The 14,415-nt window shown below is 45.5% G+C and overlaps 1 protein-coding gene across 1 annotated transcript in view; it reads right to left on the minus strand.

Moving 5' to 3' along the window:
• Window positions 1-14,415, minus strand: part of ALG5 (ALG5, dolichyl-phosphate beta-glucosyltransferase) — a 59,786-nt gene that overhangs the window by 45,106 nt on the left and 265 nt on the right. Inside the window, exons 2-5 of the mRNA XM_019524737.1 lie at window positions 12,942-13,113; window positions 8,627-8,673; window positions 7,174-7,242; window positions 5,919-6,011 (exon numbers count right to left, since the gene is read on the minus strand). Of these exons, the coding sequence (XP_019380282.1) occupies window positions 5,919-6,011; window positions 7,174-7,242; window positions 8,627-8,673; window positions 12,942-13,113 (381 nt within the window). The remainder of the gene's footprint in view (window positions 1-5,918; window positions 6,012-7,173; window positions 7,243-8,626; window positions 8,674-12,941; window positions 13,114-14,415) is intronic.

The raw sequence follows: 14,415 nt of genomic DNA on the forward strand, positions 1-14,415 counted from the left end.
CAGCACCCTGAAGTGCAGTTTCCCAGAAATCCTTGCAGCTACCCCGGCAGGCTTCCCAGAAACGCTGGCAGGCTTCATGGCCTCAGCAGGGGCTAGCACGCCTACAGTTTTCACCCCGCTGCACCTTAACACAAACACATGAAATGAGTTTTGCTTGTCAGCAGTTTGAGGTGCAGTTTCCCAGAAACGTCTGCACCTATCTCCCTGAAACCTGGCAGGCCACATGCCCTCAGAAGGGGCTGCCATCCCTGCTGTTTTCATCCAAATCTGCCTTAACAAACACACAACACGAGTTTAGCTTTCAGCAGTTTGAGGTGCAGTTTCCCAGGCACCCCTGCACCTATCTCCTTGAAACCTGTCAGGCTTTATGCCCTCAGAAGGCAATATTATCCCTGCGATTTGTATCCGAATCAGCCAAAAAATGACAAAGTTATAGGTATTTCCCCATTATAGTGGGGAAGATTCCCCATTATAGTCTATGAGTGAATCTCCGAATCTCTCTGAATCAGCGCCGAATCTTCCGAAGCCAATTTGGCTGAATCGATTCAGGACAGCGAATCTCCAAATCAAATCACTGTCCTGTGAATCAGCTTAATCTGAATCAAATACTTCCCTATTCGCACAGGCCTAATGTGCATGTAACATGCATGTGGCGCTCTCCGCCTCACTACATTCCTTCCGCTCCTTCCCAGCTCCCTGTACGCTGGAACTCTGCCAGCTTGCAAGGAACTCATTGCAAAATCTGTGGGTTTCTCTGGTAAAATGAGAAATCCTCATTCGCCCTGGGTAAAAGGTAAAATCTGTGGTTTACTCCATTTTTCTGTGGGAAACAGAAAACCTGGATCCCTGGAGATGAGAGATAACAGATCTGATTACCAGGGATCCTGGTTCTTCATGATAAAAAAAAAATCCCAAGTTCTCTGATAAAAATCCCAAAATCTGTGGTTAAAATTAAATGCCCCCCACAGCCCTGCTGGTGTCCCTCACTCCCCACCCCCCCACAGCCTCCCAACCCTGCTTGTGCCCCTTGCCCCCCGCCCCACAGCCCCTGTCCCCCAGCCCTGCTGGAGAGGGCCCCCAGCTGCCAGGGCTATGGGGCCAGGGACCCAGGTCCGCAGCCCCCTGCCCCAATGGAAGGCAGTGGCTGGCTGCTATAGCAGGAGCATGAGCCGGCTCCTCCCCTGCTGCCTGCCTGATCCAGGCTTGGGTAAGGCCAGCTCCCAGTGGCAGCATGCACTCCGGGGGGGTGGTGCAGGGGGGCCCATACCCTCCAGATGTGTGGAGGGTGGGGGCAGGGCAGGTGTGTCCTGCCCTCGTGCACACAGAGGAAGTGTGGCCAGGGTAGGATGGAGCTTGTAGTGGCAGGTAGCTTTCATGTGTGGCCCCGCTGTGCTCTGCCATGCCAGTCGCGCACACTGTGCTCTGGAGAGCCTAGGGGAGGGCAGCAGGGCAGGGAGTACAACGTTTGCAACCCAGGGTTTGCAGCTTGCCGGGCAGTCCAGCTGGGAGGGGGTTTGCAACCTGCCTGCTCTTGGCCAGAGTGCTCGGCCAGCTGCAAACCTCTGCCATTGCTGGCCAGCTGCAAACCCCCACTCCTGGGCAGAGTGCCCAGCTGGCTGGGGGCTGAGGGAGCAGTGAAGTTTGTAGCCAGTCGGGAGCAGTGGGAGTTTCAAGCCAGCTGAGCACTCTGGCTGGGAGTGGGGAGGTTGCAAACCCACTCCCAGCCGGAGTGCCTGGCTGGCTGCAAACATCCTTGCTCCCTCAGCTCCTAGACAGTTCCCCCCCACCAGCTCTGCTCCACAATCCCCAAGCCCCACTTACCTCCAGCAAGAAGAACGAACCTGAAGCAGCCTCCGGTAAGTGCGAGTGTCGGGCCCCGCTCTTCCCCCTTCCCCACAGGGTTGAGGGTTTCCCTGCCCCTTTTGCAAACAGCTCTTGTAGGCTGAAACTCAGCCAGCCTGCAGAGCTCTTTGCAGAAGGGGGAAATCCATGGGTTTCTCTTCTAAAAGGGAAAATCTATGTTTTCTCTGATAAAAATGGGAAATCTGTGGTTTTCTCTGTTTTTCCGTGGGAAACAGAAAATCAGGATCTCTGCTGACTACCCACCCATCAGTCCTACTGTTTCTTTGCAAGTTTTGGTACACACAGTCAAGCACTTCCCTTTCTCTAAAAGTGCACAGTGTCAAGAAGTTAAATAAATAAAGGATATCAAACAACACAAATGCATTTTTTGTAGAAAACAATGATTAAACCAAGGCTTCCTGACCAATGATTTCAATCAAATCCACCCTGCTTAAAGAACGAAGATTATTTAGGCTGAAGAAGACAGGACTGAGACAAGATTTGATCACAGAATCATAGAAGTAGGGTCAGAAGGGACCTTGTAGATCTTCAAGTCCAACCCCCCGCCTGGGTGGGAGAAAAAAACTGGACTCAAATGAGTCCAGCCGGGTAGGCATCAAGCCTCTTCTTAAAGATCCCCAGGCTAGGAGCCAGGCACCACTTCCCTTGGAAGTTTGTTCCAGCTCCTAGCCGCCCTAACTGTGAAGTAGTTCTTGTGGATGTCTAATCTAAACCTACTCTCCAATAATTTGTGTCCATTGTTCCTTGTCATGCCAGGGGGCGCTAGGGCAAACAGTGTCTCCCCCAAACCCTTCTGGTCCCCCCTAGTGAGTTTATAGACTGTCACCAGGTCCCCCCTCAGCCTTCTCTTGTGAAGGCTGAACAGGTTTAGGTCCCGCTGTTAACAGTCTTCAAATATCTGAAGGGCAATTATAAAAGAGGATGGATATACACTATTTTCTGTGGCTGTATCAGGACTAGGAAAAATGCCCTCAAACTGCAGTAGAGGGAATTTAGGTTAGGAAGAACTTTCTATGAGAAAAGTTAAACACTGGAACAGGTTACGTATACAGGTGGAATTTCCAACCATGGACATTTTTAAGAGCAGGTTAAGCAGACGCTTGACTGGGATGGTTTTGTCAGAGACAGTCCTGCCTTGAGCAGAGGGGTGTTATTTCATGTGCATGCAGTCACTATATAGATCTAATTCAAGGCAAAATATCTGCAGGCTCTTAAATACATATTTGGAATAAAGAATCAGTTTTCAATCCTAGAAGCTGCATGCTTTAACTTAGTGAAAAAAAACACAGCACGAGACAAAACACAATCCCCATAGAAACTTCTATTTTGATTAAAATTAAAGAGGTTTTGAGTGTTTTTTTTCTTTTTTAATATAACAGCTTTTCAGATTTACTGACTTGACACTCTTTTCTAAGCATCTTAAACCAATACCTATGCCTTAGCATAGACAATTATTAAAAGAATGAAACCACTTTTCCCTTCAATTTTGACAGAAAATACAATGCTGATGTAGCTATATTCTGGAGCAATTATTTACCATTAACACGTTTCCTGTTTGTTAAAGAGCCACATAAATAAATGTCATATACTACGCACAGAAAAATACTTTGTAAAGAAAAAGGGAGTGGTAGTAGGAAATGAGAACTTTTTAAACTCTGCAATAGAAGTACGATCCTGCACAAAGTTATGCCTTTTCACCTTGGATGAACTAGGCAAAAAAAAGGACAAAGTTTAATCTTGTGTATTAAATACTACAGCTATAAGCACTAAAAAAAAGCCTTCAAGAAATACAGTATAGAGGAACCTTTACTGAGACAATCTTTGAGAAAATAATGAAGGAAGAAAAGATTTCAGAAACATTAACTATCACCTACTCAAGGGAAAAGCAGTTTTCATTTTTTACAATGACCTCTTATGTAGTTCATGACTGACAACACAGTATGATCCAAAAAGGAAGTGTAATTTACTCCACAAAACATGTTTCATTTCACATATGTGAATAAAGCAATTTATATAATCCAAAACACACACTAGCATGTTCCCTTGTGAAAAAATAGCTAATTATAAGTTAATGATAGTTAGCATAATAGTGGACAATATACCCCAATAAAATTATACACAGTTGACCAAGCATAAGTAGTTCCACTGCAGCTAAACAAAGACTTTTTAAATTTAGGCTTTAAAATTAAAACCATGAGCTTCAAAGAAACTTTTGTAGTTACTAGTACCTTTTACTAGAGCTTGGGTTTAATCTTATAGGTTTTTGCAATAAGAATTCTAATCTAACTAACAGAAAAAATGCAGGTTGGGTTTAATGACTGATTGCATGCTGAATTCTTATATGACAAAATAATTCTTAATTGTAAACCTAAGAGATAGGTACTCAATGGGCACATCTACGTCAGGCGCAGCTGGTGAACTGTGAGACAGGTGGGGCAGGTGGAGCGTCACACCGGGAGTGAGTCGATGTAGCTGGGGACAGCAGGGCTGTGCGGCTATTCCTCGCCACTTCTTGCCCCCTCCTTCCCTCCCCACTTGGCTACCTTGGTGATGTGCCCCCTGAGCCTGCCGCCACTTTGAGGACTGCAGCCCTGCACCACTGCCTTCACTGCAGCCCTGTGTGCAAGGGGCGGGTTGTTGGGGCAGCAAGAAGCAGCGAGAAGGTTTTCCACGTGGCTCCACTCCCTGCAGCGCTGGGTCGTGGGGGAGAAGCAAGGCGGCAGGGAACAGCAGGCCCCCTGCTTGCTGCTGTTCCCTATCACCCTGCTTCCCCCCACATGACCCAGTGCTGCAGAGAGCAAAGGAGTTGTGGGGAAAGCCTCCTTGCTGCTTCTCGACCCCTGCTGCCCCAGCAATGTGCCCTGTGTGCAGCGGAAGGTGCAGGGGGGTGTGTCGCCAGGGCAGCAGAGGAGGAAGAGGGCTAGAACTGGAATCCCCCACACAACCCCGCTGTCCCCAGTTGCGCCAGGTTTTGCCTGCCAGCTCCAGGAGCCCTGGGGAAGGGAAGCAGGATGGGAGCTTGAACCTGCAGCCTGTGCCGGTACAGATTTGGGGGGCATGGGTACCCTCTGCCCCCCAGAGTGTGCGTGGCAGTGAGAAACTGGGCCTCCCCCTTCCCCATACGAGCCACCTGCAGCCCTATCCTACTCCCTACTGGGGCCCTGCAGTCGCACACTGCGGCTCCAGCCCCAAGCCCCACCTGGTTGGGCAGCAGCTCCAGCCCTGCCCAGCTTCCTCCCCACAGGGGTCTCAATCCCCCTCTCCACTTACCTGCTGGAGCTGCTTTGCAGGCTGCCTGGGGCCATGTGCATGTCTCTGCAAGTGGTGCCCCCTATCTTTCCACCTTCCTCCCAACAGCTCTTTACCCACACTGGGGCCTCAATACAGGAGCGCCGCACCCTGCTTAAACAAGAGGTTATTGCAATCCATTCCAACTGTTCAAGTGTTTCTATTACTCATGCGCCACTCGGGTGGTAAGAAGATCACCCTAAGGTGCTTACTAAGCATACTCAACTTTTTGTTATGTATGCATAGTGCATGAGCATAATCAGAACACTGATCATGTCATTTTGAAATTGGTGGGGCAGTGCCCAAGCACCCCATATTTACTGGCTGCCACTGGTCTACAAGAGATACTACTGCACAGTGTTACTGCACATTTATTTAGTACTTGTATTAGCAGAGAAACTGCAGCGTTACTGTGCAGTAGTGCTGAACATCTTTTAAGTGATGCTACTGTACAGTAGCTTAATAATAATACACAATAATGTATTAGCACCGTCTGTGATGCAGTACTGAGCAGTATTATTAGGCTACTGTGCAGACAGCATCTCATGCAGACATTCCTAATGTGCTTTTAAGGTCTTGCAGTGAGCTTTCTTTTTCTATGGATCTTTGTCTTGAAATTTTTTTTATGGAACACACATTTCATTTTTCCATATAGCCATATTGCTCCAAATCTTGAAGTTAGATTAAATTTTATCACAGTGGCACCATTTGTTTATTTTAGCTGGGTCGTAATTGGTTCAAAACAGGAAAAGAAAAATATTCATTACCATCCTGACAGCTCCACCTTTCCCACGATTTTTTACTAATGTAAGAACTCGCACTTTATCACTTCCATATTTCTTGCAGTACCTCAGTGCGACCTGTAAGGCATATGAAAATCAGAGTAAAACAACACTGGAAACCCAGGTGAAAGTTGGAGATTTCATTCTCTCACCCCTTTTTAACTGAACAGGAGAGGGATGAAGAGTGCCCTGAACACAGCCTGAGGAAGCATCTGCAGTTTGTCTGTGCTCTTCTGATGGAATCCAGGAAGAGCACAGACCAACTGCAGATGTTTCCTCAGCCTGACAAAGGGTTTTTGTGCCCAAAAGCTTGCAAAGAAGAATTTTTTCTATTTGAGTTGGTCTAGTAAAAGATATCAGATTTACCCAAATAACCTTGTCTGCCTATGTCCTTAGACCAACATGGCTACAACCCATACATCCCTGAAAGGTTAAATGATTAATTAACTGATAAGTGCAGTAGTAACTGGTTAGCTTACTAAAAATCCTTTAGGTCTGGTTGGGCACAGTCTGGCAGGGGAAGGGAGAAGGGAAGCTGTGAACTGCCCTAAGCAGGCATTAGAAGACAGCAGGGCAGCCAGGAGGGAGGAGAGAGGAGTGAGGAGGGGGACATGGGAGGAGAGAGGGGGACTAGTACCCATAACTTAAGAGGAAAATAGCAGCAGCCTAATGACTCATCAATTAAGCATCATTCACAGGTATACCCTTCCTCCCAGGGTAGGGCTTTCCCTGGTCTGTGTTGTCTGGCTGGGCTTACCTCCTCTCCCCCTTCCACAAATCAAAGTGCCTTGGTCCCCTGAAGGGGTTTCCCGCATCAGCTTTGTTATTGGTTAATAGTTTAACTGGTAGAATAAGAGGAGGTTAAATTAATTAACAGTATTTACACCCCTAAAAGTAGGGATGCAGCCAAAGGAAGAAGAGGAAGCAAACACTTGGCCTAGCTGCATCTTCCCATTGTTTTTTTTTTTTGATGTGCAGCTAGGAAATACAGTAACAATACTGCATGCATAACAACAGCAGAATATGATGCTAGAAGTATTCCAGGAAGTATCAGAGGCCAGAATTTAATTGCTTAATGGAAAAAAAATGAAAATAATAACAGCAGAAAGTATAAAACAAAAGACCAGGGTTTATGTTGTTTTATAAACACTGAAGCTACACTGAAGCTGTGAGATGTATATTTTCTCCTCCCTCCTACCCCTAGCTGCTATGAGGAAAACTAGTAAAGTTATTTTCTTACCTTTGTGGTTTGATCTTTGCTACCATCATCAACCACTATTACTTCATAAGTGAATGAAGGATCCTGTTTCTTAAAAATAAAAAAGGAAATTGCTTGTTTAACCTGATCTCTTCTTCATCTTTCTCACTCCCTTCATACATGGTTAAACTGCTCTCCTTATGTTACACAACAGCCTTCTCTCTCAACAATATTATTTTGTTAATTTCCTAAAAAGACAATCATCCTTTGAGAGAGATTAGCTTGTTGCCAATATATGTAGTGTTAGGCTGTTAAATTAGATGCTCATTATTGCACTACCATTTTGCATTTTTTCAGCTACTACAAACAGCTGAAAGTCAAAACTCTTATGAAAATAATATTCAAGTTGTGAGTAGGTCTTATGTCAAAAATCAGTAAAGGTTTGCCTTATTTTCTGAAACGTGCTGTCTGCTAGCAAGACAAGCAAATGAGAATAATAAAAGCTTCCAAGAATGTTGTGAGCATAAACCTAGATCAGGTATATATATGGCCAAGGTAGATATAGCCCATGGAGCTACCCACAGGTTCTTGGGGAGCCCTAGGGCCATGACCCTGTAAGCTAGGTCCAGTGCAAAGAGTGTCACAGAGCCAGTGTAGGGTCTCAGGGCCATGATCCACACATGCAGGACCAGACTGAGGTAGGCACAGGGTTCCAGGGCCCTGATCCTGACACACAGGGCCAGGCAGAGGCAGCGTGATCTGAATCTGGGCATGTGGCCCTGATCCTGTGGCATGGGGATCCAATCCAGCCCACAAACCAGCTCTGTACCACTTATTTGGTCCACACAGCCAAAATATTGAGCATCACTGACCCAGACCAAGGGCGTCAAACTCACTTGAGTTGATAGGCCGGATCTAGCCCGCGCAGCTTCTTGCAGCAGCTGTGAGAGCCATTGGGTTGGTCCAGTCAACACAGCCAGCATGTGGGCAGTTAATGCCACAGCTGCTCCCTATCTTAGCCCCACATATATGCATGTCCCACAACACATCACAAATCTTGGCAGCAGGGTGAGTGGCATGAGCCCATTGACAGAGCAGCCTAGCAGTTTCTGAGAAACCCCATAGGCCAGATATGGGAAACAGGTCATCTTGAAACCCAATGACCCACTTCCATGAGTCATGTCTGACCTCTGACCCAGACTGTTTTTTCAGTTATGTCCTACTAATCTGTCTATTCTGGATACATACCAGAAAAGTAACATGCTTTTTTGAGGTGTAATAATTAATCTTTATGTTTTGGTAAAAATTAAATTATCATCCATCATTCAGTCAAAAATTCTGTAAAGGGAATATGCCAGGATAGAATACATTGGTTTCAGTTAGGTAATTTTGTACTCCATCTAGCTAAACCTCAGCAATCAAACAAGTAGGCTTTTTAGTTCTTAAATATTTATACAAACACTGTATTTTAAATGTGAAAATGAAAATAGCACACCTGTCTTTTTTCCAGGTAGTCTAATGCTTCATCCATCATAAGAGGTACTGAAAGCAGAAAAAAGTACATAATGAAAGCATACTTAAAATGTTGTTGCATCATATTCTAGAAAAGTCAAGTCTTTGGGTAAAAATCCTCCAGAGTTGAAAATAGTTCTCTCCCCACCCCCTTCTGCTTACAATTAGAAATTTAATTTCTGGTTCAACTAAAAGTTAAGTGGGCTTGGCTTTACTGCTAGCTCCTCTACCCAAATCACTATACAACCTCAGACCTTACTTCTTTGTGTACCCATTTCCCTTCTCTTAGACAGCAAATTATTTTTTCAGTTTTGCACAGACTGCACTTAGAGATTAATAGGACAACTCTCACTGCATGAAATTAAGCATATATTGATGTCTTTGTGGAACTAAGATATTTTCTATCTTTTGATGGAGGGACCACTTCTTCATGAATTTCTATGGGATCCCAATTCTGCTAAGAGGCTCCAGATACCACCATAACATAAATATTTAATATTTATAAATGAAGAGTACAACTATTACAGGATTTTAATTCTGATTCGAATAAGTACATTAGTGCTTACCACTGAGTATACCTTTTGATCATTAATATATTGGTTAAATGTCAGCTATATGGTATCAGTGCACAGAAATATGAATAATAAAAGCAAGGTACCAGAGGCAAGAGGCTAAGCATAAAATACCACCTATACGAACCAACTAACAGTAACTAGTTGGCTAAGTAAAGTAAATGTTCTCAACCAGGCTAGTGTTGACTTATAGAAACAGAGTAACTGCTTGTGACTACTCTCCCTGTCCAGGAAATGCAAGATCTAGAGAACACCTGAGACTTCTTGCTAACAGGAGGTTGCAAAATTTTCTCTAAGGATGGAAATCATCTTCCTAGCCTGAAATATGCAATAGCCCCACTAGTACTAAGAGAAACCACTAGTCTTCATTAGTGATCATGTCATATATTAGAACAAAAAAACAACTTAAAAAGCCAAAATAAACTCTATAGCAAACCCCCTCTAAACCACTGGTTGTCAACTGGGATGTTGCAGCACCCTGGGGTGGTGTGATACCTTTTTAGGGGTGCCACTGCTGCCATGGTCAGGTGGGACTGTGCCATGTACACCTCTGCTAGAGCCAGACTGAGAAGTGCCTGTGGCAGGAGTGCCTGCTCTCACTGTAGCCCTTCCCAGTTCAAACCTACACAGGGTATCCGAGAAACAGGCATAAGGGCAAGTAGAACCTGGTGCCTGTTTCTAGGAGGAACATGGGACTGGACCAGGAAGGGTGCAGTGAGAGTGAATAGTTCATAGCTGGTAGGGTCGGAAGGGACCTAGGCAAATCACAAGTCTGACCCCCTGCCAGGGGCAGGAAAGAATGCTGGGGTCAAATGACCCCGGCAAGGTGATTATCTATCCTCCTTTTGAAGACCCCCAGGGTAGGAGCAAGCACCACTTCCCTTGGAAGTTGGTTCCAGATCCTAGCCGCCCTGTGAAGTAGTGCCTCCTGATATCTAGCCTGAATTTACTCTCAGTCAACTTGTGGCTGTTATTCCTTGTTACTCCTGGTAGTGCTCAGGGGAACAGGGACACTCCCATAGCCTGCTGGTCCCCCTTGGCCAGTTTGTAGATGGCCACCAGATCCCCTCAGCCTTCTCTTGTGGAGACTGAACAGGTTCAGGTCCCATAGCCTCCACTTGTAGGGCCTGCCTTGCTGCCCCCTGATCATGCGAGTGGTCCTCCTCTGGACCCTCTCGATGCTGGCCACATCTCTCCTAAAGTGCGGCACCCAGAACCGGACACAGTACTCCAATTGTGGCCTGATCAGTGTCGCACAGAGGGGGAGGATCACCTCCTTGGCCCTGCTTGTGATGCATCTGTGAATGCATGATAAAGTACAGTTGGCATTACTGACCGTGTCCTCACATTGGCAGCCCATGTTCATTTTGGAATCAATAATGACTCCAAGATCTCTTTCTGCCACTGTGCTTTCGAGAAGGGAGTTCCCCAGCCTATGGGTATGCTGCCGGTTCTTACTGCCAAGTGCAGTACCCTATACTTGTCAGTACTGAATCCCATCCTATTCTCATTCGCCCATCCCTGTAACCTGTCCATATCTAGCTGCAGCCTGTCCCTCTCCTCCAGCGTGCCCAGAGGATGTTCTTGTCACAGTTACTTTGCAGCATGATTCTCCAGATGCCCAGAACAGTTCCACTTGGATGTAGTGGCAACCACAGCAGCATCCCAGTTGAGAGCCACTGGCCTAAAGACAGGAGAATTCATTGACATACTGACAGAGCCCATGATAATTTTATGCTTATGTTAAAAAAAAAAATTCTTGTGTTGGCCCCCCCAGACTATTTGCCTTTTTGTCCTAAACTAAGATAAATCAGGTCAATTTATTCCCCCTTTATTCCATTCACAAGAATCCCATTCATATCCAGAGGAGTCCCTCATAGGGAGAAAAAGTAGAAGAGCATTTTATTTTATTTTGCTGTCTACACATCATTCCTATCTCTATTAATGTGGTGCAAATCAGTAGTAATTCCGATGCAACTAATTGAGAATTTCTTGTGTAACAGGAAAATCAAACCTGGGGAGGTTTTTCTAAAATGAGTGGTATAGGAGCTAATGACTGCACTGTTGTCATCTTGTGCTATTGTGGGAAAAGGAAAAAGTTAGGAGTTAAAAAACCCCTTACTAAATTGAAGGAGGAGTTACCTGGAAAGCTATGGCAGTACATCTGATTCTCAACCAGGGTGCCACCAAATTAAAAAAAAGTTAAGGAGGGGTGCAGCACTTCCAGATGTCCGGATTTGTGCTTTGGGACACCTCAAGGGAGAGGGAGCTCCAAAGCTGAGGGGCTACTACTGAGAATGACCTCCCACATGCTTTTGCCAAATGAAATAGTCTATAGTTTAGTCCCCTTTACACCAAAAAGACCTTTACATATTAGTGACTTACATAAGAGCACACAAGAAATGCATAGAACAGGCAGCAACCAAACCTAAAAATGCTTCACAAGATCATTCTTCCTACCATACAGCTCATTTGCTGGCTGAAATCTCAAAAAAGAGACACAAATGGTATGCCCAAGCTGTCTCAAGCAAGTCTGCATAGCAACTGAGAAACAAACCCTCCACACATGTACCCAAGCCCAGGCTTGCATGTTGTCAAGGCAGATGACTTAGAGCAGCCTTGAGTGCATGCCTCAGCAGAGAGAGGCATAACAATGTGCTGCAGTGCACATGAAGGAGCAATCCAAGTCCTCTACTAGGCTAATTTGTGGGCCTAGGTTTACGTGGAGTGATGTGGCTTATTTCCCCTCGGTGCACCAGACTCACTCAGAAGGCTATTTAGGCCCATTTTTATTCTGCTCCATGCTGACTCCAAGGCTATAAACAAACAGTACACTGATTCTGGGAAATATCATTTTATCCCAGGACAAAGTGCAATTGTTCAGATGTCCAAGTCTGTTGTCCCAGGGTAAGTCTTAAAAAGGTTCAATGGATAAATAGTACTAACAGTTTACCCTGGAACACCAAAAAGTGCATCTGAACAGTTACCCTGGGACTGTATCATTGAGCCAATGGAAGAAAAGCTGCAGTGCACTCAGCCATTCATTAAACCCCGATCAGAAGGGTGATAACATTACATGCCAATCCCGGGACACTTCTATTCTGGGACAAACGTAGGCATGACTTGTCTAGGGATACAGGCAATGTCCGATTCTTGCCCATGAATAAGCAGCATCTACTCTTGCTATACAGCAGAACCTGTACACTTCACAGGGTTAGTTTCCTAACACTTCTGCTACATGGGGGTTTACAAAGTACCTGGCATGTACAGAGCTGTGACAAACAGCTGCATGGGACCACTGAGGTACTACAGCTCCTTGCTGTGGCTTTTATTTCAAAGCGCACCACTTTTCTGATCAGCTGCATGGGGCTACTGCTGAGCTCCAACTGAAAAGTAGCACCTTCAGGAACCCACCGAGCCACTCAGTCTTAATTTGACAACTTGGTGCAAATCAAGTGGGTTGCAAACCACTTCATTATGCATGATCCAGGTTCTACTGTATGATGTTGAGGTTAAGTGGTTTCCTGTATACAATAAAGACATTTTTGCTGCTAATAAAAAAAGCAGATACAACCTACATCTGCTCTCTAGGATGAATTCCCATTGATTTACATTGTTTCATGAAAACCTGAGGAAGGTATGCAAAGCAGTTATATAACCTGGCCTGCAATGTTCTGTTGCTGACAACTGTTTACAACACAGACTTAAGTTTGGGTAGAATCTTACACCGGTCTTCCTCATTGTATGAAGGCACAACAACAGAGAGCTCCTTTGTAGGCGGGTCATGTATGCTTGGTACAGATTCCTTCTTGCCTTCAGCATTTACAAAGTACTTCTCCTCTTCATGTCGTTGAAAGCTTGGCATTTTTGTGGCAGTTACATGGGCAATGATACACACCTGAAGAAAAAAAAACCAGGAAGAGTATTTGTGACCTATCTACACTTATTGTTTGCATAATGGTATTTGTAAACATTATGCAAGCTTCTCTCACTAGGTGAAATAAGAGATGTGCATAGATGTAACCGTTATGCTGGTATTACACTATAGCCAAGATAAGTGCTGCATCTCTTTGCTCCTATGCAAGGATAAACGGAGCTAAGACAATGTAAGGTCAAAGTTGTAGGAATTTAGTTCATTTACAGAGGTACGGAAGTGAACAGACTGAACTGTTAAATTAGAATGGCCGATATGCAATTCTAAGTCTCCCACTTTTGGTTTAAACTTGCAACTGTCTACAGCCAGGGATGAGCAAAGGTGATCCACTGACAAAACAAAGTTATCCATTAGTGTTAGGGCCTAAAATATCAAGATCTTATTTTTGCCTAGGACTGCCTACGTAAAGTAGTCATGATGGTAAACTAGGAAGCAGAGCATAAAACAACTTGTTTCCCATTTTGTTTACTCCACATATGCACAAAGGGCTGCTTAAAAATACCAGGCAACATGCAACCATTTTCAAAACTTTTGTGACTTCATTACCACACATGCATGTACATGCACAAGCACATACTCTGAGTGGAAGAACAGCACAGTCCACACGCTGGGAGGTGGATGCACGCAGCAACCAGTGGCAGTTGCAGCTTCAAGCGCTCCACGTCATGAGGCTTCAAAACAAAAGCTGATTTGGCAACACTGATTTAGCCAAGTGACCTGCACGTGCAGGCTGCGGCTTTGTTTCAACCTCTGTTTTCACATTAATAAGAGTTACTAAGAGTTTTTACAAGTAGAAGGAGATGTCACAAGTGCACAAGGGGAGGCAAAAATAGGTGTGGGGGTTACTTCTTATCAGCCCAGTCAAGGGGCTGGGATACACTTCCGCAAGCTTCTGAACATGAAGCATTTTAGCAACAGGGCACATGGCGCAAGTGAGGCAGCACCATCAGGCTGCCCGTATGCTTTGCTGGAACTTGGTATCATAGAAAGTGTGGGTTGGAGGGACCTCAGGAGGTCACATCGAGTCCAGCAGGACCAGCCCAACTGGATCATCCCAACCAAGGCTTTGTGTAGCCAGGTCTTAAAATCCTCCAAGGTTTCCAAGCTTCCCAGCCCGTGCAACCTCGGGTCTCGTCTCTTCTCTCCCGATACACTTAGCACAGCTGTAACCCAGCCGGGCCCCGCGGGAGGCTGCAGAGGGCAGGGTCGCGGGGCCGGGTGACGCGGTGTCGGGGGCGGCGCCGTCCCTCCCCCTCGGGGCACCGG

The sequence above is a fragment of the Gavialis gangeticus genome, unplaced genomic scaffold (assembly GCF_001723915.1).
Source record: "Gavialis gangeticus isolate Ggan-Ray unplaced genomic scaffold, GavGan_comp1, whole genome shotgun sequence".
Lineage (NCBI taxonomy): Eukaryota > Metazoa > Chordata > Crocodylia > Gavialidae > Gavialis > Gavialis gangeticus.